General features: G+C 36.0%; 1 protein-coding gene across 1 annotated transcript in view; it reads left to right on the forward strand.

Moving 5' to 3' along the window:
- GTF2A1 (general transcription factor IIA subunit 1) overlaps positions 1-15,994 on the forward strand; it is a 44,338-nt gene extending 28,344 nt beyond the window's left edge. The window contains exons 8-9 of the mRNA XM_082384740.1: positions 3,225-3,314; positions 11,743-15,994. Coding sequence (XP_082240866.1) covers positions 3,225-3,314; positions 11,743-11,850 — 198 coding nt within the window. The 3' untranslated portion in view covers positions 11,851-15,994. The remainder of the gene's footprint in view (positions 1-3,224; positions 3,315-11,742) is intronic.
- Positions 15,995-23,927: the final 7,933 nt, after the last annotated feature.

The following is a 23,927-nucleotide window of genomic DNA, read 5'->3' on the forward strand; positions in this document are numbered from 1 at the left end:
AATTTTTGCTAGTTTGATTACTGTGTGTCTCGGTGTGTTTCTCCTTGTGTTTATCTCGTATGGGAGACTCTGTGCTTCCTGGACTTGGGTGGCTATTTCCTTTCCCATGTTAGGGAAGTTTTCGATTATAATCTCTTCAAATATTTTCTCGGGTCCTTTCTCTCTTCTCCTTCTGGGACCCCTATAATGCGAATGTTGTCACGTTTAATGTTGTCCCAGAGGTCTCTTAGGCTATCTTCGTTACTTTTCATTCTTTTGTCTTCATTCTCTTCTGCAGCAGTGAATTCCACCATTCTGTCTTCCAGGTCACTTATCCATTCTTCTGCCTCAGTTATTCTGCTGTTGCTTCCTTGTAGTATATTTTTCATTTCAGTTACTGTGTTGTTCATCTCTGTTTGTTTGTTCTTTAATTTTTCTAGAGCTTTGTTAAATATTTCTTGCATCTTCTCGACCTTTGCCTCCATTCTTTTTTGGAGGTCCTGGATCATCTTCACTATCATTATTCTGAATTCTTTTTCTGGAGGGTTGCCTATCTCCTTTTCATTTAGTTGTTTTTCTGGGGTTTTATCTTGTTCCTTCATCTGGTACATAGCCCTCTCTGCCTTTTCATCTTTTCTGTCTTTCTGTGAATGTGGTTTTTCTTCCACAGGCTGCAGGATTGTAGTTCTTCTTGCTTCTGCTGTCTGCCTTCTGGTGGATGAGACTATCTAAGAGGCTTGTGCAAGTTTCCTGATCAAACCATCCTTTCTTATTGATTTTTTGTTGTGTGTTTTTAGAAGCATGTGAATATATCTTTGTTTTCCTCAGTGTTCCAGCTTAGTTACTTGTATTCAAGATGGTGTTTGTCTTACCACAGTTTTCACTGTTAATTGCCTTCTGCAGCCTAAGATGTAATCTTCTGGTTTATCTTAGTACAAACTTCTTCTAAATTATCTAAGTCATGGGTCCCCAACCCCTGGTCCGTGGACTGGTACTGGTCTGCGGCCTGTTAGGAACTGGGCCGTACAGCAGGAGGTGAGCGGCAGGTGAGCGGGCGAAGCTTCCTCTGCCTCTCCCCATCACTCGCATTACCGCCTGAACTATCCCCCGCCAATTTTTTATCCATGATAAAATTGTCTTCACGAAACTGGTCCCTGGTGCCAAAAAGGTTGGGAACCGCTGATGTAAGTAATGTTTTTTTAAAGAATACTGTTTTATTAAATATTGAATAGATGAAACAAATAAAAATATTTTATGATATAAACAACCCAGTGTCCACATCTAGTTAAAAAAAAAAAATCCCACTGCCTAAATAAAATCCCCTGGGTGCCCATCTCCAATCCCCATCCTCTTCTTTCTGCCATCAGAGTAACCTTGCTCATGAATTTTGTGTTTATCACTAACTTACGTTTATATTTTACCATATGTATTTATATTCCTAAGGAGCATATTGTTTCGTTTTACATGTCTGTTTATAATAAACTGAAATAATTGTGTATTCTTCTGCAAGTTGATTTGTTTTGCCGACATGGTATTCCTGAGGTTCATCTAAGTTGTTGCATACACCTATAATTATTTTCACTGTTAAATGTTAAAAATTTATCCATTTTTGTGATGCGTTGGGCATTAGGGTTGTTTCTACTTGTTAACTGTTACAGTTATAAAATATTCTGGTATGTGTCTTCTGGGGACACATGTAAGAGTTTCTCTAAGTGTTGTACCTAAACATTGAATTGCTGAATCATAGGGCATGCATATCTTCAACTTACGATAAAATGCCACATTGTTGTACTAATTACACTTCTGGCAGTCAGTGTGTATAATGGTGCATATGTCTATACGTCTTCACCAATACTTGACATTGTCAGGCTTCTTAATTTTTGCCAGTCTGGTAGGTAGAAACTTTTGTTTCATTTTGGTTTTAATTTTTATTTCCTTGATTAATGATGAGTAGCAAAAGGCTTCTGCTACTCCACTTATTTTTTGTTTTTCAGTTTTCTTTTTTGTTATAAACACCATAGCAAATTTTAAAAAGCTGTTTGAACAGAGAAAAATATTGTAGTTCTTGATTTCCCACGTATACTTAACGCAACCTCGCTGTACTTCCCGGCTCCTTCCCTGGACACGGCAGGTTGAATCAAGGGAAATGGGGTTTTCAGGTGGGGGCGCTGGGGGCTACCGTCATCTTTATTTACCAGGTAGCCTCTTTTGATTATTTCATGCTTTTTCTGTAGGCAGTCAAATCAAAAGTGAAAAAATAGTTTTTCTTGCCTTGTTGCCTAAGCTCTATAATATTGATTAGAAATGGTGATAGTGGTGATAATTGCACACATTATGAATGTACTAAGTGCAAATTGTACACCTTAGAATGGTTAAAATGGTGAATTTTACCTCAGTAAATTTTCTTTTTACATTTACATTGGTGATACCTACTTTAAATTAAAGAATATATATACATATACATGTGTGTGAGTAGGTAGAGGCCTAGACTTAATATCATCCTGATTATTTTTCTTTCCACTTTCATTTTGTCCTAGCTTCTCTTTCTTCATTAATTAGAAATCAGAGCTGTATGTTTTATTTTCTGCCATAACTGAGCTCAAGGTTAACTTAGTTGGTCATTTTATGCTCTAGTTAGATCTTGGCCTTTAATTCTCTTTGATACTGAGACTGAGATCCTCCCCTTCTTTTTAAATATGATTGCCTTAACTATGCTCTAAGCCTCCACTAATACTAATTTGTATTCCTAGTCCTAGTCCTTAATGTAAAAGACTATCCAGGCTGCCAAGCTGTTTTATAGCCCTGTTTTCCTATGCCAATTTCACCATTGTTTTCCCTTTTACACTGCTGCTTCTGGTGGTACATACTACCATTATCTCATTAAACCTTCATATTTTGTTAGGTCCACTTCTAGGCATCTTAAAACAGTTACTAAAGAGAATCATCTTTTCGTACTATTGGGAAAGAATAAAGGAAGTAAAGTTAAACATCTTTTCAGGCTTATAAATTATATAGCTTAACTATTTTAATTATTGTATTTAATTTCTTGCTGGAATTTCAGTGACATTGGTAGAGTCTTAACACAGCCAGTTAATAATATGTTCATGGCATATATGCATCTGTCTGGCCCTTGGTTCTCAAAGAACATCAAGGTCTTTGTGTTTCTTTTCACTGAATATTAGAAGGGCCTTTTTCTAGTAATACATGAAGTATAAGTAAATGAATTCTCCCTTTTTCATTTTTAGGAACCGCTCAATAGTGAAGATGATGTGAGTGATGAGGAAGGACAGGAACTCTTTGATACAGAAAATGTTGTTGTATGCCAATATGATAAGGTAAGGGTTTTATGATCAGGTTACTGACATTTTTTCTGTTGTAATTTCTTCCCTAAACCATCCTGTCTGCCTTGTTCAAGCATTTGGTCAGCTGATTGATGCCTCTTATATTCAGTATAAACAGTGTGAATGAAAACAACGTTATAGTTTAGTTAGATTATTTTAATAGAATGAGAAATTAATTTGTATAACTTTACAGTTGAAAAAAAAGTTATGAAAGAACTCATGGGAAGTATGTTGTTCTCAATTTAGACTGTGTCTCCCAACCTGTTAACAAAGTAAAGCCACTTTGTGGTTGTCCTTTAACATGAATAGTAACTCAGTGGGTTAACCCTGTTTTCCCCCTGACCTCAACTACCTCAAAACTAAAAGGCTTTAATTAAATTTCTGTAACCTTTTTTTATTGCTAAGGAGAGAAGAACAACGGCAAAAAACAAGACTGATAACTAACAAAAGATACATTTTTACTGAAAATTATTTTAAATTATTTAGCTTTGCTGTTTTTTGGTAGCAGTAAAAAATTTTTAAACTAGGTTCTATGAGAATTAGTTATTGATTCCTTGATTTCTTAATTCTTAAAAAGGATGCTGCTTCCCAAGTATTTTTGTTATAGTTATTGGCATTGTTAAAATTTTGGTTATTTGCTGAAACATTTAATTTGGAATAAAATTCTTTTTCTGGTTATAATCATTAAATATATAGTAAATCCACAAATTATATTGCATTTTTATAATTTAATTTCAGCAGAGGTCTTTAAAATGTGATGAAAACTCTAACAGAAGTAGTTGGGTTTTGTTTATAAGCACTACTCATTCAGTAAACATATATTTATTAAGTGTCTAAATGTGTCAGGTACTGGAGCTAAAGTCATTATTATGCAAAATTTGTGCCCTGCATGCCCTCCTTTACAAATGATGAAAATCTTAAATTTGTGTTGCTTTTATAGAAATGAATATTATAAATAGCCATGTTTACAGCAAACAGATCTATAGGGAAAATGTTAAGAAAATAAATATTAGCATTTCCTAATGAAAAGGTAAAGTCAAGCGAGTTGAATACCAGTGAAATTATAGAATTAAGTTAGTGAGGTCATTGATTCAGAGTTATCAGGGCATCCACTTTTGTACATTATGACTACTAAGTAAGCACTTTTAATACCCTACCTACACCAAGCACATTATAATAAAAGTAATTTCTCGTTACATGCATATAGAGGAAGCGTATTGAAGTTAAAACAATGGGAGATACCAGTAAATCTTTATTGCCAGGAAGACTCAAGGGAACCTGTTGGCAGCCAAATTATCCAGGACACAGTTTCATGATAGCAAGATGTCAGATTTATCAGTCAAGAGAGGACCTTTACCTTAGCTTGACTGAAGAATATGCTTCTAAGTATTCTCATATTATAAGTGACTAGTTGTATTCTCCTTTGTACACTTAATATTTTAAATGTTAAAATTGGTTTGTTTTGCTCCAAGAGACAATATTTTAATGTTTTAAACTAAGAAATTAAAAAATAGCTTTAAGTAATGTGTTGAATGATAAACAGTTATAAAGTTTGCAGAGATCTAATTTTTATAATCAAATGAGTTCTGCAGACTGGAGGGTTGAGTTAGCCAACAGTAAAGAATGGTGTGTTCTAAAATGGGCGTGAGTGTGGTTTGAGGCAACTTGAACTTTAGGAGTTTATTTTTGAAGACTAAACTTTAGAATTTCAACAACGAGTCAATTTTAGAAGCAATCATAGAGTTATTGTATTGCCAATCAAACCTTAAACTTAGTAATGAGGCAGGGTTCTCCCATAAGTAAGGGTGGATAAGGACTGATGGCATCAGGTATTGAGTCTTCAGCCTTATTTGTAGGTAATTTTATTTAATATGTTTGTCATTAAGAAATTTCAGAGGCCTTTTTCCTGGCACTCAGGACACTCCTCATGAAGGGCTTAATTTAAGGCCAATGAATTGTTAAGTTGTATTTTGTGATTTTATTCAAGTAAAAATATTTACTACTTATTACTCAATATGACTTCAGTGCTTAGTATATGGACTATTATTTGATCCATGAAACTTTTCTACATTTGCTTTTTGCAAGTTGTCTTGCAGCAGAATGCAGTCAGTTTCTTTACTTGTCTGTGGAATTCCTTTTTCCTGGCTACTCAGCACTTGTTTGTTTGCTTATTTATTTATTTATTTTTTATATATATCACTTGTTTATTTAATTCCATGTCTTTCAGGTTGTGGTCACTTGGTTTGTACTGGAAATAAATTTGTATATCCATTTTTAGGATAGTTAATACTTTCTCTACAGGAAGTCAAAGAAAAGAGGAGACAGATATCTGTTTATTCAAAAAATACTTATAGAGTGTCTATGATGTCCCAGGGTACTATTCTAGGAACTTGAGATACACCAGTGAACAAAACAAAACAATCCCTGCTATTGAGAAGCTTACTCTAGTTGAGGGAGACAGATATTAAAACATAACAAACAACAAATAAATTACGGTTGACTCTTGTACAATGCTGGGGTTAATCAGCATGTAACATATAGGCAGTCCTCTGTATCTGTGCTTCCTCCACATGCATGTAGTCATCCAGCCACAGACTACTTAATTCTGTAGTATTTACTATTGAAAAATACCTATTTATAAGTGGATCTGTGCACTTCCAAACCCATACTGTTCAAGGGTCAACTGTAATTAATATGCTATGGTAGAAGCTGATAATCGGTATGGGAAATTATAGAGTGGGAAAACGGAACAGGAACAAAGACTTAAAGAAAGTTAGCCCTGTCATTATTCAGTGGCATAACCTGCCTGTTGTGTGTGAGGAGCAAAAAGGAGGCCAGTGTAACTGGACTTGGGGGAGTAGTATAGTAGTATATTAAGTCAGAGCTAGGTGAAGGCAGATGGTGTAGGAAGACATGGGCTCTTACTCTGAGTGAATTGGGAAGCTATTGGAAGGTTTCAAATAGACAAAAGTGGTATCACTTACATTTTAATCTTAAGAGGATTACTTAGCTTTCTTTGTTGAGAGCAGAGAAGAAGCAAAGGTTGAAACGAGGAGATTAATAGAGGGATATTGTCGTAATCCAAGTGAGTGATAATGGTGACTGAGGCTAGGATGATAGTAATGGAAGTGGTGAGAAGCAGCTGGATCTTGGATGTTTTGAAGGAAGAGTCAACAGGATTTCCTGACTCTTGTATGTGCAGTAGAAAAGGAGGGATTAAGAATGAGTCCAGGAATTTTTTTTGATGAGGAATCAGACAGAAGCATGGAGATACCATCAACTTGGATGGGGAAGGCTGCAGATGGAGCAAGTTTGGGAAAGGAGAGTGGCCGGTTTTGGACATGTTAAGTTTTGTATCTGTTAGACATTCAAATCATCCATCCTAAGGTGTTAGGTGTAATAATCTAATCTGGTCTAGTGTAATTAGACCCGAGCTATAAGACCACTTAATGCAGGAGTCTCTGTCCTGAATACTGTTTCACTTTATTGTACTCTATTTTGTTTTAATAAGTGGGAAAAAATTGACACATGTTAAATTTATATATAGCTTAAGTTAGTGATCTAGAGGAAGGGCATGGGAGTGATTTTCAAATATACAAAGTATTTGATTGTTTTTTAAATTAACTTCCAAAAGGCAGAACTACGATCAATAAATAGAAGTTTGGAGTAAGCAGTTTTAGTAAGGGGTAAAGTATGAAAGAGTTATAATAGAGCTGTCCCAGGAAGGGATAACTTAATTTGCAGTTCTTTGCCCCCCACTTTTAATCATACTCAAGCAGACACCAAACAGTGATTTGCTAAGAATGTGCCATGGAGACTGTCTGCACAGGGATGTTAGACCATGGAATTTTAGCAGTGGGATAAGAAAATACCTGTATATAGTGAGAATTTCTGCATTATTATATAAAACAGCCTGATTAGTAGAAAGCATCTTGGACTGGGGCAAGAGAATCATCTTTGTCACTTAACTGTGATATGCCCTTGGTCATGCCATGGAACCTCTCCAGGCTGTAATTTTCTCTTCTGAAAATGAAAACCTGAAGTGGCAGGGATACTGTAATAAATCATATGACAAGAGGCTGTTGACATGGTAACTAGAAGATTATTGATGGTCTTTTAGAAAACCATTGCCAGGTGTCCTGAAGACAACTAAAATAGAATTAGAAAGTAATAATTAGAGAAATACTAATATTAGTGTGAATTCTAATACAGTGGGGCCACGGTATTAAAAAGGTCAGCAATATGGAAGTTGTTACTGTATGTGAGGAAGAAGAAGAGAGTAGTTGTAAACATGATACCAATATTGAAAAGATAGTGTCCTGGTGGTCAGTAGATAAAAGGAATGAAGAAAAGCCTAAGGTCAAATCAATGGTGTAGACATAAAAGGAGTTACAGAGAAAAGACAAAAAAAAATGGTCTAGAAGCATCAGGGAGAACAAAGGGTATTCCTGTTTGAAATATTTGCCAGTATAAAATTTCCTATGAAATGACATGTATACGCATACCTGGTAGAGATAAGATATTTTTCAGAGAAATATTATTAACTACTTTAATGAACGCAAGTACTGAGAGCTATAAAATAAGTATTACTAATTATAGATAAATTTACTTTTGAAAAACGCACCTAGTGAATTTTTTTTTTTAAGAGAGGTTGTCAAATTAAACTATTAAAAACCAATTTGACCACACTGGTATTAAACTAGAAAACAATTAGATGGAGATTAAACAATATGCTACTGAAAAACCAAAGAAGGGTCAAAGAAGAAATCAAAAGAGAACTAGAAAAATACCTTGGGACAAATGAAAATGGAAATATAACATACCAAAACTTGTAGAATGCAGCAAAAGCAGTTGTAAAAAAGAAGTACAGGGCTTCCCTGGTGGCGCAGTGGTTGAGAATCTGCCTGCCAATGCAGGACACACGGGTTCGAGCCCTGGTCTGGGAAGATCCCACATGCCGCGGAGCAACTGGGCCCGTGAGCCACAATTACTGAGCCTGCGCGTCTGGAGCCTGTGCTCCGCAACAAGAGAGGCCACGACAGTGAGAGGCCCGCGCACCGCGATGAAGAGTGGCCCCCGCTTGCCACAACTAGAGAAAGCCCTCGCACAGAAACAAAGACTCAACACAGCCAAAAATAAATAAATAAATAAATAAACAAAGTAAACAATGCGTTTTAAAAAAAAAAAAAAAGAAGTACATAGAGAGAAATGCCTACATCAAGAAATAAGGAAAAATCTCAAATAAACAATCCAACTTTACACCTAAAGGAGCAAGAAGAAGCCCAAAGTTAGTAGAAGGAAGGAAATACAAAGATCGGAGTGGGAATAAATGAATAGAGACTAAAAAGACAATAGAAAAGATCAATGAAACTAAAAGCTGGTTATCTGAAGAGATAAACAAAATTGACAGACCTTTAGTTAGACTCACCAAGAGAGAGAGGACTCAAATAAATAAAATCAGAAATAGATGTTACAACTGATAACAGAAATATAAAGGTTCATAAGAGACTACTATGAATAATTATACGTTTACAAATTGGACAATCTAGAAGAAATGGATAAATTCCTAGAAGCACACAACCTTCTAAGACTGAATCATGAAGAAATTGAAAATCTGAACATTCGGATTACTAGTAAGGAGATTGAATCAATAATCAAAAACTTGCCAATAAACAAAAGTCTAGGACCAGATAGCTTCATGGGTACATTCTACCAAACATTAATACCAGTTAATGAATTAATACCAATCCTCAAACTCTTCCAAAAAATAGAAGAGGGAGGAAACACTTCTAAACTCATTTTACAAGACCAGCATTACCCTGATACCAAAACCAGACAAGGATGCCACAAGAAAAGAAAATTACAGGCCAGTATCATCCTGATGAACATAAATGCAGAAATCCTCAACAAAATATTAGCAAACTGAATTCAGCAATTTATTGAAAAGGTCATATACCATGATCAAGTGGGATTTATTCCAGGGATACAAGGAAGGTTCAACATCTACAAATCAGTCAGTGTGATACACTATGTTAACAAAATGAAGGATAAAAATCATGTGATCATCTCAGTAGGTGCTGCAAAAGTATTTGACAAAATTCAACATAAAAAGTCTCAACATTAAGTTGGTATAGAGGGAATGTACCTCAGCTTAATAAAGGACATATATGAAAATCCCACAGGTAACATACTCATCAGTGAAAGGCTGAGAGCTTTTCCTCTAAGATTAGGAATAAGACAAGCATGCTCACTCCTGCCATTTTTCTTCAACATGATATGGGAAGTCCTAGTCAGAGCAGTTAGGCAAGAAAAAGAAATAAAAGACATCCAAATCAGAAAGGAAGAAGTGAAACTGTCACTATGTGCAGGTGACATGATATTACATAGAAAATGCTAAAGACTCCACCAAAAAACTGTTAGAACTAATAAATGAATTCAGTCAATTGCAGGATACAAAAATCTGTTGAGTTTCTATACACTAATAATGAACTATCAGAAAGAGAAATTAAGAAAACAATCCCATTTACAACTGCATCAAAAAGAAAAAAATATCTAGGGATAAATATAACCAAGGAGGTGAAAGACATACACTGAAAACTGTAAGACATTGATGAAAGAGATTGAAAAATACACAAGTAAATGGAAATATATTACTTGCTCATGGATTGGAAGACTTAATATTGTTAAATTGTCCATAATATCCAAAACAATCTATAGATCCAGTGCAGTTTCTGTCAAAATTTCAATGGCATTTTTCACAGAAAGATCAAACAGTCCTAAAATTTGTATCAAACCACAAAAGACCCTGAAGAGCCATAGCAATCTAGAGAAAGAACAAAGGCATCATGCTTCTTGATTTCAAACTATATTACAAAACTATAGTAATCAAAACAGTATGGTATTGGCATAAAAACAGACACATAGATCAATAGAACAGAAAAGAGAGCCCAGAAATAAACCCATTCCTGTGTGGTCAATTAATTTATGACAGAGGAGCGAAGAATATAAAATGGGGAAAGGACAGTCTCTTCAATAAATGGTGTGGCTAAAACTGGGAAGCCACATGCAAAAGAATGAAACTGGACTACTATCTTTTATCATGCAAAATAATCAGTGCAAAATGGTTGAAAGACTTGAATGTAAGACCCGAAGCCATAGAAGAAAGAAAACAGATGATAAGCTCCTTGACGTTGGTCTTATTGGTGATTTTTTGATTTGACACAGAAAACAAAGGCAACAAAAGCAAAAATAGACAAGTGGGACTACATCAAATGAAAAAGCTCTTGCACATCAGAAGAAACCATCAACAAAACAAAAAGGCCACTTGCTGAATTGGAGAAGATATTTGCAAAGGATATATCTGACAATGGGTTGATACCCAAAATATACAAAGAACTCACACAATTCAACATCAAAACAAACAACCCAGTTTAAAAATGGGCAGAAGAACTGAATAGACATTTTTCCAAAGAAGACATGCAAATGGCAAACAGGTACATGAAAAGGTGCTCAACATCACTAATCATCAGGGAAATGCAAGTCAACCACAATGAGATACATCACTTCACACCTGTTAAAATGGCTGTTATCAAAAAGACAGGAGTTAAAAAGGATGTGGAGAAAAGGGAACCCTGTGGTACCATTGGTGGGAATGTAAACTGGGGTAGCTGCTATGGAAAACAGTATAAACCTTCCTTTAAAAATTAAAAATAGAACTACCATACAATCCAGCAGTTCTACTTCTGAGTATTTATTAAAAGGAAACAAAAACACTAGCTGAAAGATATGTGCACTCCCCTGTTCATTATAGCATTATTTACGGCAGCCAAGAATGGAAGCAATCTGGGTGTCCATCAGTGGATGAATGGATAAAGAAGCTGTGGTGTATGTATATGTACAGTTGAATATTATTCAGCCTTTAAGAAGAAGGCAGTCTTGCCATTTATGACAACATGGATGGACTTTGCATTATGCTAAGTGAAATGTCAGACAGTGATCTCATATGTGGAATCTAAAACAAAAAAAGTGAACTTACAGATACAGAGAACAGACTGGTGATTGCCAGAGACGAGGGTTTGGAGATAGGTGAAATGGGTGAAGGTGGTCAAAGATACAAACTTTAAGTTATAAAATAAGTAATCAGGAGGATATAGTACAGCATGGTGACTACAGTTAATAACATTGTATATTTGAAAGTTACAAAGAGAGTAGATCTTAAAAGTTCTCATCACAGGAAAATAATTTGTAACTATGGTCTTTGTACACCTGAAACTAATATGTTACATGTCAGTTATATCTCAATTAAAAAAGAAACCAGTTTGCAATTGCAGTAATATACAAGTTTGATGTGTGAATGGTTTTTCTGTTGTTGTTTGTTTCCTCTTTTTATTTTATCTCATACATTTTTTACTTATTTATTTAGATTCACAGAAGTAAAAACAAATGGAAATTTCATCTCAAGGATGGCATTATGAATCTTAATGGAAGAGATTATATATTTTCCAAAGCCATTGGAGATGCGGAATGGTGAAGAGTTGGTTCTTTTCTTTTATAAATAAAACAAAAGAAACTTAAAAAAAAATTTAAAGTGGACAGTTTGAAACTTGGGACATATACCAACCAAAACTTAACTTCTGCATGTCAGAGAAGTGCAGTAGAAGCAGAGCTACTGGAACAAAGAGACCTTGACAACACAGACACTACTTCTAACTGGCAAGCCATGGAACTGTAGCACCTGGGGTTGTTGGGGTGGCGAGGGTTGGGATTTTGTGTAAGAAAACCGTAATTGTCGATTTTAAATACAGGTACCTGCCACTGGTAATTAGCATGTAAAGCTTGGTTTATATTCCTTCCTCCAACTTGAGTTCAGTCAGAAGATACTTGTTGGAATGGACTGAAGAAACTTCCCTTTTGATAGATTGAACCGAAACTGCTTATTGTACATGGTTATATTTGGTAAAAATTGCGTGTGAGCTTTTTACAAAAGGGTAAGAATATGTGTTGAATTTTAATTCACTTGTATAAGGAAACAATTTAGAACTCTCATAATAGATCTTAAATATTTTTACTTGCTGTCCTCCTTCAGTAATATATACCTCTTCCTTCCCTGGTTTATGAAACATCTTATTTAAGAGTTAAAGGAAGTAAACAGTGATCACAGTTTGGAGACAAAATTTACCCAGGAATGGGTATTTATTTTAATTAGGTTTTGAGACTCATTAAATGTAGTTTAAAGGCTTGGGTCTCATCTGAGTTGAGCAGAATTAAAATAACTTCAATTTCCTAACAGAAAAATTGTATTTGTTTCTTTTAGCCCCCCCCCCCCACCTTAAAAAGAAACCCCAAGTGGCTCCTCAGGAATACAGTGTTATTGCACAAAGGTACCATCTAGCTGAAATTATATACATATGAATAGATAGATTTTTTTTCCTGTTGGGCTGAAGAGTGTATGCTTATATATGTGTTTAGTCTTTAAGCTAAACAAACATTTAGATAACATTCTGTGCATTGATTGAAGCATTGGGCAGGTGGTGAGGACCTGGATTTTTATTAAACAATTTAGTAATTATAAAAGTTTTTTTGTGTTTACTAGTAAAGAATTTTAAAATGATTCTAACTGAACACACTTTTAAAATGCAACTTTGTAATTTGAGGGAGAAATTTTGGGGTTAGAGGAGGGTGGGCCACTAAATACATATTTACCTCTCTTTCATTTGGTGGCCCTTCCAGGCCATTGATAATATAGACATGGGCTCCAGTTTGCACATCGGGAAGAAAGCATAGAAATTTGACTTGTATATTAAAAATAATTGAAATGTAATATGTATATTAAGAATGCATAGCTCTGTATTCTCTAAGGGGCTATAAAGAACAATGTGGCAGTGCTATGTTCAGTGTGAACGAGTTGCTTGGGAGAACTGTAGGAACTTGTGTCTTCACCTTTGTTCTTACACCTAATTCTTTTCATGGTTTATTTTGACAAAATTCACATGTGTTTAACTTACTTGTATATTGAATTTTTTTTTTTAAGTCTTCCATTTTTGTCTTCCTTTTATTTGCCTTTGTGTTTCCAGAAGTAACATAGAAACACTTTAAAGTACATTGCAAAGAAAAACTGTGAGGTATTATATATTGTTTTTCCTTTCTTAACACAAATCTTTAAACTTTCTTGAAAAGGCTAATCTTTTTTCTTTTTTTTTTTTTTTTGCCTGCTTCCCACCCCACATACCACCTTGGTCCCTTTAACTTATGTTCTGAACTTTGGTATAAATGTGGTTTCTAGCATGCTAGTAGTTAGGTTTTATTTAGATGCCGTAACTGGTGATACGGTTTTAATTTTTACTATATTAATTTAGTTTTCTGGAGGTTTATTTGTTTACCCCACTACGCTCCAAGCACACACAGGTTTTTTTTTTTTTTTTATTAATGAGACTGGGAGGAGAGAAGGGAGAGGGGGTAAAATCACAGAAGTCCTGTTGTTTGTTTGCCCTTGAGTATAGTTGCTAGTAGGTTTATATTTACCCAGTGAAGAAGTCAATGACCTGAACTACCTATAAAAGTTTAGCATTGCTGCAGTGTTGATTAAAACCCTTTCGCTATCTAGTAGTTCTTATGCTACCGAACCTTGGATTACTGTATGATATTCAGCTTATATTTTGGGCTCTCTATGTAGACGAAAACATTCGTATTCATAATAGAATTGTATACTGGCCTGTTTTTATAACATACTCAAACATGAACAACCACTGCTTTCAGAGTGACTCATTAGGGTTATTTTGAAGCAGGAAATAGCCATTTATATTTGCACCTGTGTATATTGCATATTAATTATGACATACTTGGCAAGTGCTTTTCTTTTACCTGTGAATATTCTGAAAGCTGGTCCAAACAACACTGCATACCAAATTGTGCTCTTATATATTACTGCATCGTGTTCCTTTTTAATCAAATAGCATGTTCTAGTTTTATTATAGTGGCTTGCTATAAGAATGCCACTTGCTTATCTTTTATTGTACTTGAATTCTTAATCATGCTTTTAACATTTTATTTAACAGATCGTTTCATTAGGTTCTGTCATTCCTTTGAAAAGGCAAGGATTCCCACTTTCAGAATTTTGAAATGAAAATAACATGTTTATTCAAAGAGGGAAAATAGTTCAGACTTAGTATTATGAAATAAGTAAAGGTTTCAGAAAAGGATTTGTTTAGATTTGCACAGATGGTGATGGCACCTTTTATTAAAAAACAATCAACAGTGCTAAGGAAAATTTACGCAAAAGTACTAGATAAAGTGTGGAAATGCGTGCCTTTCAGTGTATGTACTGTTTTTTGGTGGTCGTTTGGATAATCAGACCATTTGAATGGCTGAGAGCACATTTAAATTCTGTGAGCGCCACATTTGGCTAAAACAACTCTTTAATGTGCAATTAGTTTCTAGAGTAAAATGTCTGTTATATGAGGGGGATCTTTATATTGGGCTTTTATATTTTTTTAAATGTTCACATTTCTTTCTATTAAATGCCATCATAATACCACGTTTATATTGTTGCCTCTCTTAAAATCAAAGCCATCTTGATGTTATTCTTTTAGGGATACATCAAGATTTGAGCAGTGTGTATAGTGATTAAAATGTGTTCTTGAAGAGCATACTCTAATAGACTGGCTTAGACAGCAAGAACATAAAAATATAATAGCTTTTGTATAAAGATTTTCTTTTGCTATATGAAAATCAAGGATTTGGTTTTCTTTTTTTCTGGCTTTTATGGAGGAATGAAAAGGGTTATCTCCTTCTAAGAGTAATTTTTGATTATCTTATAGCAATAACGTCACCATTCTTTTCAGAAGATAAATACACCTTGTATAGGAAATCAGACATAATTTTCTTGGGAGTCCCCTTTATAACTTAGCTTTTTCTTCCACTTGAGAAAATTCCTATATTTTCAGATTATTTCATCTTGAACTTTTTTGAGCTTTCGTGCAATGTAATATTTTATTGATCCATCTTTGTACATTTTCATTTTATTTCATATGTCTATTTCCCACCTATCTGTCTGAATCAGCTATTTCAGATTTTGAATTCATTGGTTAAAAAATAGTTGCTTTATAAATCTCCTCATGGGTTTATGTTAAATAGTTTTGCATTTTAATCTATTATGCTATGGAAATTATTCTGAAGTTTGTATTCCCTTTTTAAGCCTGCCTTAGTCTATTTTTTGTCATTTTTTTATGGTTTAAGGAAGAACACACCAAACTTGATATTTTTGTTTATTTTGAGGAACAAGATAAACTTGTTTTTTCTTCTCTCTTAAGGGAAGAACTACATTGAGTTAGTAGCTACTATTTCAAGTCAAGTTTCCTTAAATCATCCAGTATGTATCAGGGCTACAATTTGGGGGAGGGGCTAATCCTTTTTGCTGTTCTGAGCTACTATTGTCAACTGCTGTTGTACATACTGTTATGTGTAAGGGCGTAAATATATTTATTATGTTTGTAAAATTCATTCTGTACAATTGCAGATCAAGGTTGCTCTTCTGTGATATATGGGATATTATGTTTTAAAGACCATCTTGGAATACAATTAGAGAACTTAGTATTTTGATGTACTAAGACCTATTTTAAGTTTAATATTTTACCTTTGCAAAAACTTTAATTAAAGATGTTATTTAAAAAAAGTAATGCTGCTTGCTTTGCTTACTAGTTTATAACATTGTTATATAGATAACTGAATAAAACTATACAGTTTAGAAAGGAGAATGCTTTACATTGTTAGTAAGTTCCATTTATCAAAAAAAGGTATTAAATTCTGTACCTTTAAAATAAGTAGGGTGGGCTGTCAGTCTGAATATTAAACTGTGTTATAAATTCTTAGTAGCTTTTAAAGAGAATAGTTGTAATTTCTAGGCACACAGGAATTTAAATTGGGCTAAATTCGCACCAACAAAGTGTAGCTAAAATTGATATAATTAACATACTGTATTGAGTATTTCTACTCCAAAGAATAGATTACTTAGGATAAAATTATTTGAGAACATACTTGTTCTTTAATTCCACCATTTAGCCATATATTTTTCTTTTAGTTCAGAGTTTGTAAATAATTGCATAAAAGGAGAATCAGATTATTAAGGCTTGTATTACATATTGAATATATTTTGTGTTATTTTAGAAGGTATTAAATAATTAGCAAGTATTTTAATTTATAGTTAATTCAAATGAATCATTAAGAAGCTTGCTTTTTTGTAATTTTTTAATCCTATTACGGACTACTTTATCTAGGAAACATGCAAATTTTAACCATTAAAACAATCATAATAAAGATATTTTGTTTATTGCCAGCAAATCTTGTATTTTTGCAGTTTAATTCAAGCTCCTACATTGATGATCTTAACCTTTTTGGCCTCATTTCTCCATATGTAAAATGACAACAATATGATTTTGAGGGTTAATTAAGATAATACATGTAAAGATTTTCATTGTACATGGTAAGCACTCAGGTATCCCAATTATTTACTTAATTTCATAATTATATAATTTAAAATGACCTGTGGAGTGGAAAAAATGTTTTTAAATGGTCAAAAATAGCAAAAGAGAATGTGGTCTGATTTAAGGAGGGGCAGTGAAAGATTTGGATACAGCCAAGCAAATTAAGCTTGGGAGGCTGAGTTAGTGAAGCAGTGCATCTGTCTGTAGCAGAAAGTGCCTGAGGGAAGAAAAGGGAATGATGGGTATGGACAGGAATAATGAAACACACCAGAAGGCTTTAAGCCTTTTTTCCCCTAAAGTAAACATTTCTTGAACTATATGTCTAAAATAGGTTGAATTTTCCCAAAGCTAAAACTGTAGTAGCGATACAACATTTTAAAAATTGTATGATTTTCCTAAATATCAGTGGATTCTGCTCATTTCATTTATGGAGAAAATGATAATGAAATATTATTGTTATTGAAAGACATTGAAACTATGATTACATCACTCTGAGTCTGACCTGAACCCCTCTCCTAGTGATTGTTGGCAATCCTATTTCTGGAGGCAAATGACCTTTGTGTCAATGCTCCTACTTCGCAGCCAAGGAATAAGATGCATATATAAATAATTGGTTACTTTTGTTTCTGTTCTGAAATACAAATTTTCTTAGTTTGAAAGGGAATCGAGCACAGAGCACATATTAACTCACTTATTCAACTCTTTGGTGATCTCCCATAGGCCAGGAATTATGATCAGTATTATTGGATGAGCCAGAGGTGAGTTAAGATAGTTGCTGCCTTTAAAAGCAGTGAGGTTGGATTGTCTGGGTTCTAATCCCAGTGTGGATTGGATTGACAGCAGTGTGAGCTTCAGCATGTTACCAAACCTACTACCTCATAGAGTTGTTGTGAAGATAAGATAACGACATGATGCATACATTGCATTTAGCACAGTCCTTGGCACATGTGTATATATCCATATGTTTTAGTAAGGCATAATGGTCACAGAAAAGATCTTAGACTGGCTAGGTTACTTTTGTGAGTTTTCCTTATCTTCCTATCTTAATAGAAACACGTTCACTGTCTGTATTGATGCTTCTGCAGATTAAAGTGAGAGATCAAAGGACTTAAAACTAGCAATTATAGCGAGCATTGAGCTTGCCAATGGAGATAGTTCTGGAAGCTTACTTGTAATTGTGGTCTTCACATTGGAAATGAATTTTGTGTTCTTGAATCAAGAATGTTCTGGATCTTATCTTCAAACTTCATCTTTCTGAAGGTTGTTGAGTTGAAATGATACCAGTTACCTCCTGATCACTTCTGGAATAGCCTGCTTTCTTAAACACAATGTGACAGAAATGGAATTCATTCCAATTTCTATTTCCCCATTCCCAAACCTTGTGTGTATCAGTGACTACTGTTCTCCCAGTCACTGGGATTTGAAGCTCAGTATCATCTAACCTAGTCTTCACCAATATTAGGAAATAGCTCCACTGCCTACCAGGTGTTCAAAACAAAACCCACAAGTTGTTCCTAATTCCCTTCTTTTTTTCAGTGGTACCTAGTCTGAGTCACCTCAAAACCAGACTTGCATCAACTAGTCTGACAAAGGTTACACTTGGCCTTTCCTATGAAGGGAGAACCTGGGGCCGCTTCCCTCAACTGGCTCTCACCTGTGTCTATCAGAGCCCCTGGCCTTGGCCTGCCTCTCAGTGACAGGATGTGGGCCCCTGCTCGTTCTTCTCTTGCTGACCCTGACTTTGTAGATTTGTCTCACTAAAGCCCATTTCTTAATATATGTTCATGTGGAAGTGATTCACAGTCTTGATGCACAGGTGGCAACTACATAGGGGGACCTACCTAGTAACACAAACACAAAGTTCAGTTCCTAAGCAAGGCATTTACACCTGATTTTCCCCTATGCCTGCAACATTCTCCCTTTAGATCTTTATATTCCCATTGTCAAGAACATTCCTTTTGCTTCTACCATGCTTTGTCTTACATTGACATCTCTTGATTTGTCCTTCCTCATCCCAGGTTTGCTCTAACTCATTTTTTATTAAGACAATTGATATTTTTAATTTAATGGGCTCTTAAAAATTAATAAAATACTCCATTAGGGAAAATACATATATATAACAAGTCAGTTCATCTAAGAAGAAAAGCAAATGTCAATTAATTGACCCTTTTAATATTGAAGGCATACAAAATAAGACAATAATAATAAATCATTTTTCCATCTACCCAGTGACCAGAAAAAAATACCCTGTCATGGTCAGGGTGTGGATAAATGGACCTTATGATGCATTGCTTGCGGGAGTGCAAAATGGTAACAGCTTTCTGGTGGACAGAGGGAACAAGAAACACAAGTGCTTCAAGTCAGGACAGGGGGATGGTATCTACAAGGTACAAAAGTTATCTAAGAGGCTCAAGTGTAGTGAGTATGGGAGAGGACAGATATTTGGGGGAGAAATAAAAAGATCCATATTTGATATATTAAGTTTGTGGTACCCGTTAGACATTCAGGTTGAAGTATCAAGAAGGCAAGATGGATATAAGCAGATGGAGCTCAGCGGGGATGTCTGAGCTGAATAAGACCATTGGTATTTATTATCATATTGAGAGGATTTAAAGCTATAGAAATGATTCACCTAAGCAAGAATGTAAAAAGAGAGGGGGGGTCCAGGACCAACCCTAAAGGCACTCCCAAGACAGATATTGGGAAAAGGATTACTTAACAGGAATGGCTGCATAATTTGTAGACCCTAATACAAAATGAAAATGCAAGGCCCATTGTTCAAAATGTATTAAGAATTTCAAGAAGGTGACAGTGGAGCCCTTTGTGACTGCATTTGTCACATACCTTCGAAGCTGGTCCTGGGAGTCAGTAAGGGACAATGAGGAAGCAAGCCCAGTTAAGTAGGAAGCAAGCCCAGTTAAGTAGGAAGAAAGGGGAGAGGTTGGTGTTTTACAAGTCAAAGAGGATAGTATTTTAATAAAGATGAGGTCCTGGTTAGCTCAAGCCGTTCTTTCCTGGCCATGGTCATTGATTCAGGGGTTCAGGATTCTTGCTTGAAATGCTCAGACTCTCTCCTGTCAGATTTGGATGAGGAGGCATTAGCTCCAATTGCATTAGCAGCCGTCCTATGACCTTGAGAAGAACTGAGCTTAAGATAAAGATGATACAGGGAGGCAGAGCAGAAGATGGAAAGAAACAGCATCCTTCATGACTTCTTTTTTTTTTTTTTAATAAATTTATTTATTTTATTTTTGGCTGCATTGGGTCTTTGTTGCTGCGCACAGGCTTTCTCTAGTTGCGGTGAGCAGGGGCTACTCTTCATTGCGATGCATGGGCTTCTCATTGCAGTGGCTTCTCTGTTGCAGAGCATAGGCTCTAGGCACACGGGCTTCAGTAGTTATGGCACACAGGCTCAGTAGTTGTGGCACGCGGGCTCTAGAGCACAGGCTCAGTAGTTGTGGTGCATGGACTTAGTTGCTCCACAGCATGTGGGATCTTCCCAGACCGGGACTTGAACCCATGTCCCCTGCATTGGCAGGCAGATTCTTTTTTTTTTTTATTTTATAAATTTATTTATTTTATTTATTTATTTTTGGCTTTGTTGGGTCTTCGTTGCTGTGCGTGGGCTTTCTCTAGTTGCGGCGAGTGGGGGGCTACTCTTTGTTGCGGTGCGCGGGCTTCTCATTGCAGTGGCTTCTCTGTTGCAGAGCACGGGCTCTAGGCACGCGGGCTTCAGTAGTTGTGGCTCGCAGGCTCAGTAGTTGTGGCTCGCGGGCTCTAGAGCACAGGCTCAGTAGTTGTGGCACATGGGCTTAGTTGCTCCGCGGCATGTGGGATCTTCCCGGACCAGGGCACAAACCCGTGTCCCCTGCATTGGCAGGCGGATTCTTAACCACTGCACCACCAGGGAAGCCCCTTCATGACTTCTTATAACTAAGCATTTTAGTAGGTAATTTATTCCATTTACTGTTATCATAAATAGTGATTTTGTATTTTCTGTTTACTATTCTTTTTCTTTATTTCTTCTCACCTGTCTGCCTTTTAATTGTATACAATTTTCTGCATTTTTCCCTGATGATTTGCTGGCTTGTTTTAGGCCTAGGTTGTGAGACTGTGTTTAGCTTGGGAAACTCTTGTTTCCCTATACTCAGAGGGGCCTATGAGCATAGCTCCTAGACACACAGTGGAAAATATATAGGGTGAAACAGCTCAGGCTTTGGAACCAGGCTGACCTGGGGTTGAGTGCCAGGTGTACTACTCTCTGAGCCTCAGATCCCTCATCTATAAAATCTATAGTAAAACCATTATGATAATGGTTATCTTGCATCCTTTTTTGTAAGATATAGTGTATGTAAAGTGTAGGGCACATATTAGGTCTGAATTTTTTTTGGCCATGTGGCACAGCTTGCAGGATCTTAGTTCCTTGACCAGGGATCAAACCCGGGCCCCAGCAGTGAAAGCACTGAGTCCTAACCACTGGACCGCCAGGGAATTCCCTGAAAATATTTCATTATAGTAGCAAAAGGGCCTTAAGGTTCTTTTGGTTTGATCTTCATACTCTACAGTTGAGGACTTTAAAAACCCAAAAAAAGTAATGCAAATTAGCCAACATTGTGCAACTAATAAAAGGTATAGCCAGAAGGTCTACCTGAAACCTAGGTAGATTCCTTGAGGCATGCAGCCTACAGGCAGTGATGTCCCATGGCCAAGTTTCCTTGAACTTGTTTTAATAATATACAATGGTGGTTTTTTAATGTACAGTTGAGACGGAAGGATGGCAATTCTCCTGTTCTTGCACCTGGCCTACTTTACATATTTGTACTAACTGCTTGTGTTTTTGGCAATGAATCTCTGATCCCATGTGACAGCCTGTCACGTGTTGGTTTTAAGAACAGATGCAAAATGATTTGTGAAAATATCCCATTCAATTTGAGGTCAAGTAGTTACCCTCCTAGACCATTCTGTTTTCTCCGGGACTTATCCGTGAGAGGCTGCTGTAAGCCTTGTTGCCTTTTCAAAATAAAAGGCAATCGTATGACAGACTCTAGGTCCATCTACAGAGTGAAGTAAGTCAGAAAGAGAAAAACAAATGCTGTATGCTAACACATATGTATGGAATCTAAAAAAAAATGGTTCTGATGAACCTAGGGGCAGGAGAGGAATAAAGACGCAGACCTAGAGAATGGACTTGAGGACATGGGGAGGGGGAAAGGTAAGCTGGGACAAAGTGAGAGAGTAGCATTGACATATATACACTACCAAATGTAAAATAGATGGCTAGTGGGAAGCAGCTGCATAGCTCAGGGAGATCAGCTCGGTGCTTTGTGACCACCTAGAGGGATGGGGTAGGGAGGGTGGGAGGGAGACGCAAGAAGGAGGGGATATGGGGGTATATGTATACATACAGCTGATTCACTTTGTTATACAGCAGAAACTAACACACCATTGTAAAGCAATTATACTCCAATAAAGATGTTTAAAAAAATGTCAATTGTATTCTACAACAAGGCAGACTATGGGGTGGGAGGGAATACCTGGGGACTGCCAGAGTGTCTCTGTGGGCTTAGTCTTGTACCTCCTTGTGTGAAATACTCCTGATTGTAATTAGAGAAACAGGGTACAGCTGGCTGTTTTGTTGTTTTAAGGGAGCTTGGTTTAAAGGCATAATTTCCATTCCTCAATAATCATCTCTTTATGAGAGCTCTAAAATATGAAAAAGCTCAAAATCTGAAAATTTTACACATCCCATAGGATAAGGGTAACTTGAGGGGTTATCTGGGCCATTTTTGTTTTCTTAGGCATAGACTTTGGAGGCCATGAAATTGATGAGAATGTGGGCATTTATTAAAAGCCTCAAGAGAAGAGTATTCTATGGCATTCCTTAGGGGCTGAAGATTGGGTCACTGGACTATACATTCCGTTAGGGCTGTGAATATGTCAACCGTATTTCCAGGACTGAACTCTGTGCCAGACATTAAAAGTACATATTTGTTAAATGAACGAGTGAGTAAATAAAAGTGCTGTGCTGGTTATTATGAAGAAAGTCAAGGATCTGTCTTCTTCATTTTGAAAAAGGCACACTGACTTTTCTGCAATGTTGACAGATCTTCCACACTATGGATGCCGTAGGTTAGCTTGGAAAAGCTGGGCAGAGCAAGTACAGACAGGAAAACGAAGAATTCCACCCAGGTTAGTTTCAAGAGATGATGAGAATAAAGGCTTTTTAAGGCTGTTTAATTTCAATAGGATAAAGGAGGGACCTTTGTTGTTTAGGCTTCCCAGAACACCGTGCAGATTTTGCTTCAGGCCAAGCAGGATGGAGGGCAGGGCTATACCTCTTTTTACAGAAGTAGAATGGGGCAGGCAATCACTCATCTCCCTCTGCACCCAGAAACAGGGCCAAAATCTCAAGGGAGCCAGTCTCATGCTTACACTAAGGACTTTGTTGTGTTTTTCCTCCCAGTGTTTTAAATTGTGGTAAAACACTGGTAACATAAAATTTATCATCTTAACCATCTTTAAATGTAAAGTTCAGTTGTATTGAATACATTTATAATGTTATGCAACCATCACCACTGTCCATCTCCATAACTCTTTTCATCTTGTAAAACTGAAACTCTGTAACCATTAAACAATAAATTCCTGTTCCCCCTTACTCCCAGCCCCTAATCATGGTTCTACTGTCTGTCTCCATGAATTTGACTGCTCTAAGTACCTCATATAAGTGGAATCATATAGTATTAATCTTTTTGTGGCTGGCTTATTTCACTTACATAATGTTCTCAAAGTTCATCCATGTTGTAATACGTGTCAGAATTTCTTTCTTTTTTAAGGCTGAATAATATTCCGTGTGTGTGTGTGTATGTGTGTGTGTATACTACATTTTGCTCATCCACATATCAAGTGATGGACACTTGGGGTGCTTCCACATTTTAGTTATTGTCAATAATGCTTCTGTGAATATCTCTTCGAGATCCTGCTTTGAATTCTTTCAGGTACATATCCAGAAGTGGAATTGTTGCATCATATGATAGTTCTATGTTTAATTTTTTGAGTAACTGCCACACTGTTTTCCACAGCAGCTGTCCCATTTTACATTCTTACCAACAGTGCACAGGGTTCTAATTTC

The sequence above is a fragment of the Balaenoptera borealis genome (assembly GCF_965194805.1).
Source record: "Balaenoptera borealis genome assembly, chromosome: 3".
Taxonomy (NCBI): Eukaryota; Metazoa; Chordata; class Mammalia; order Artiodactyla; family Balaenopteridae; genus Balaenoptera; species Balaenoptera borealis.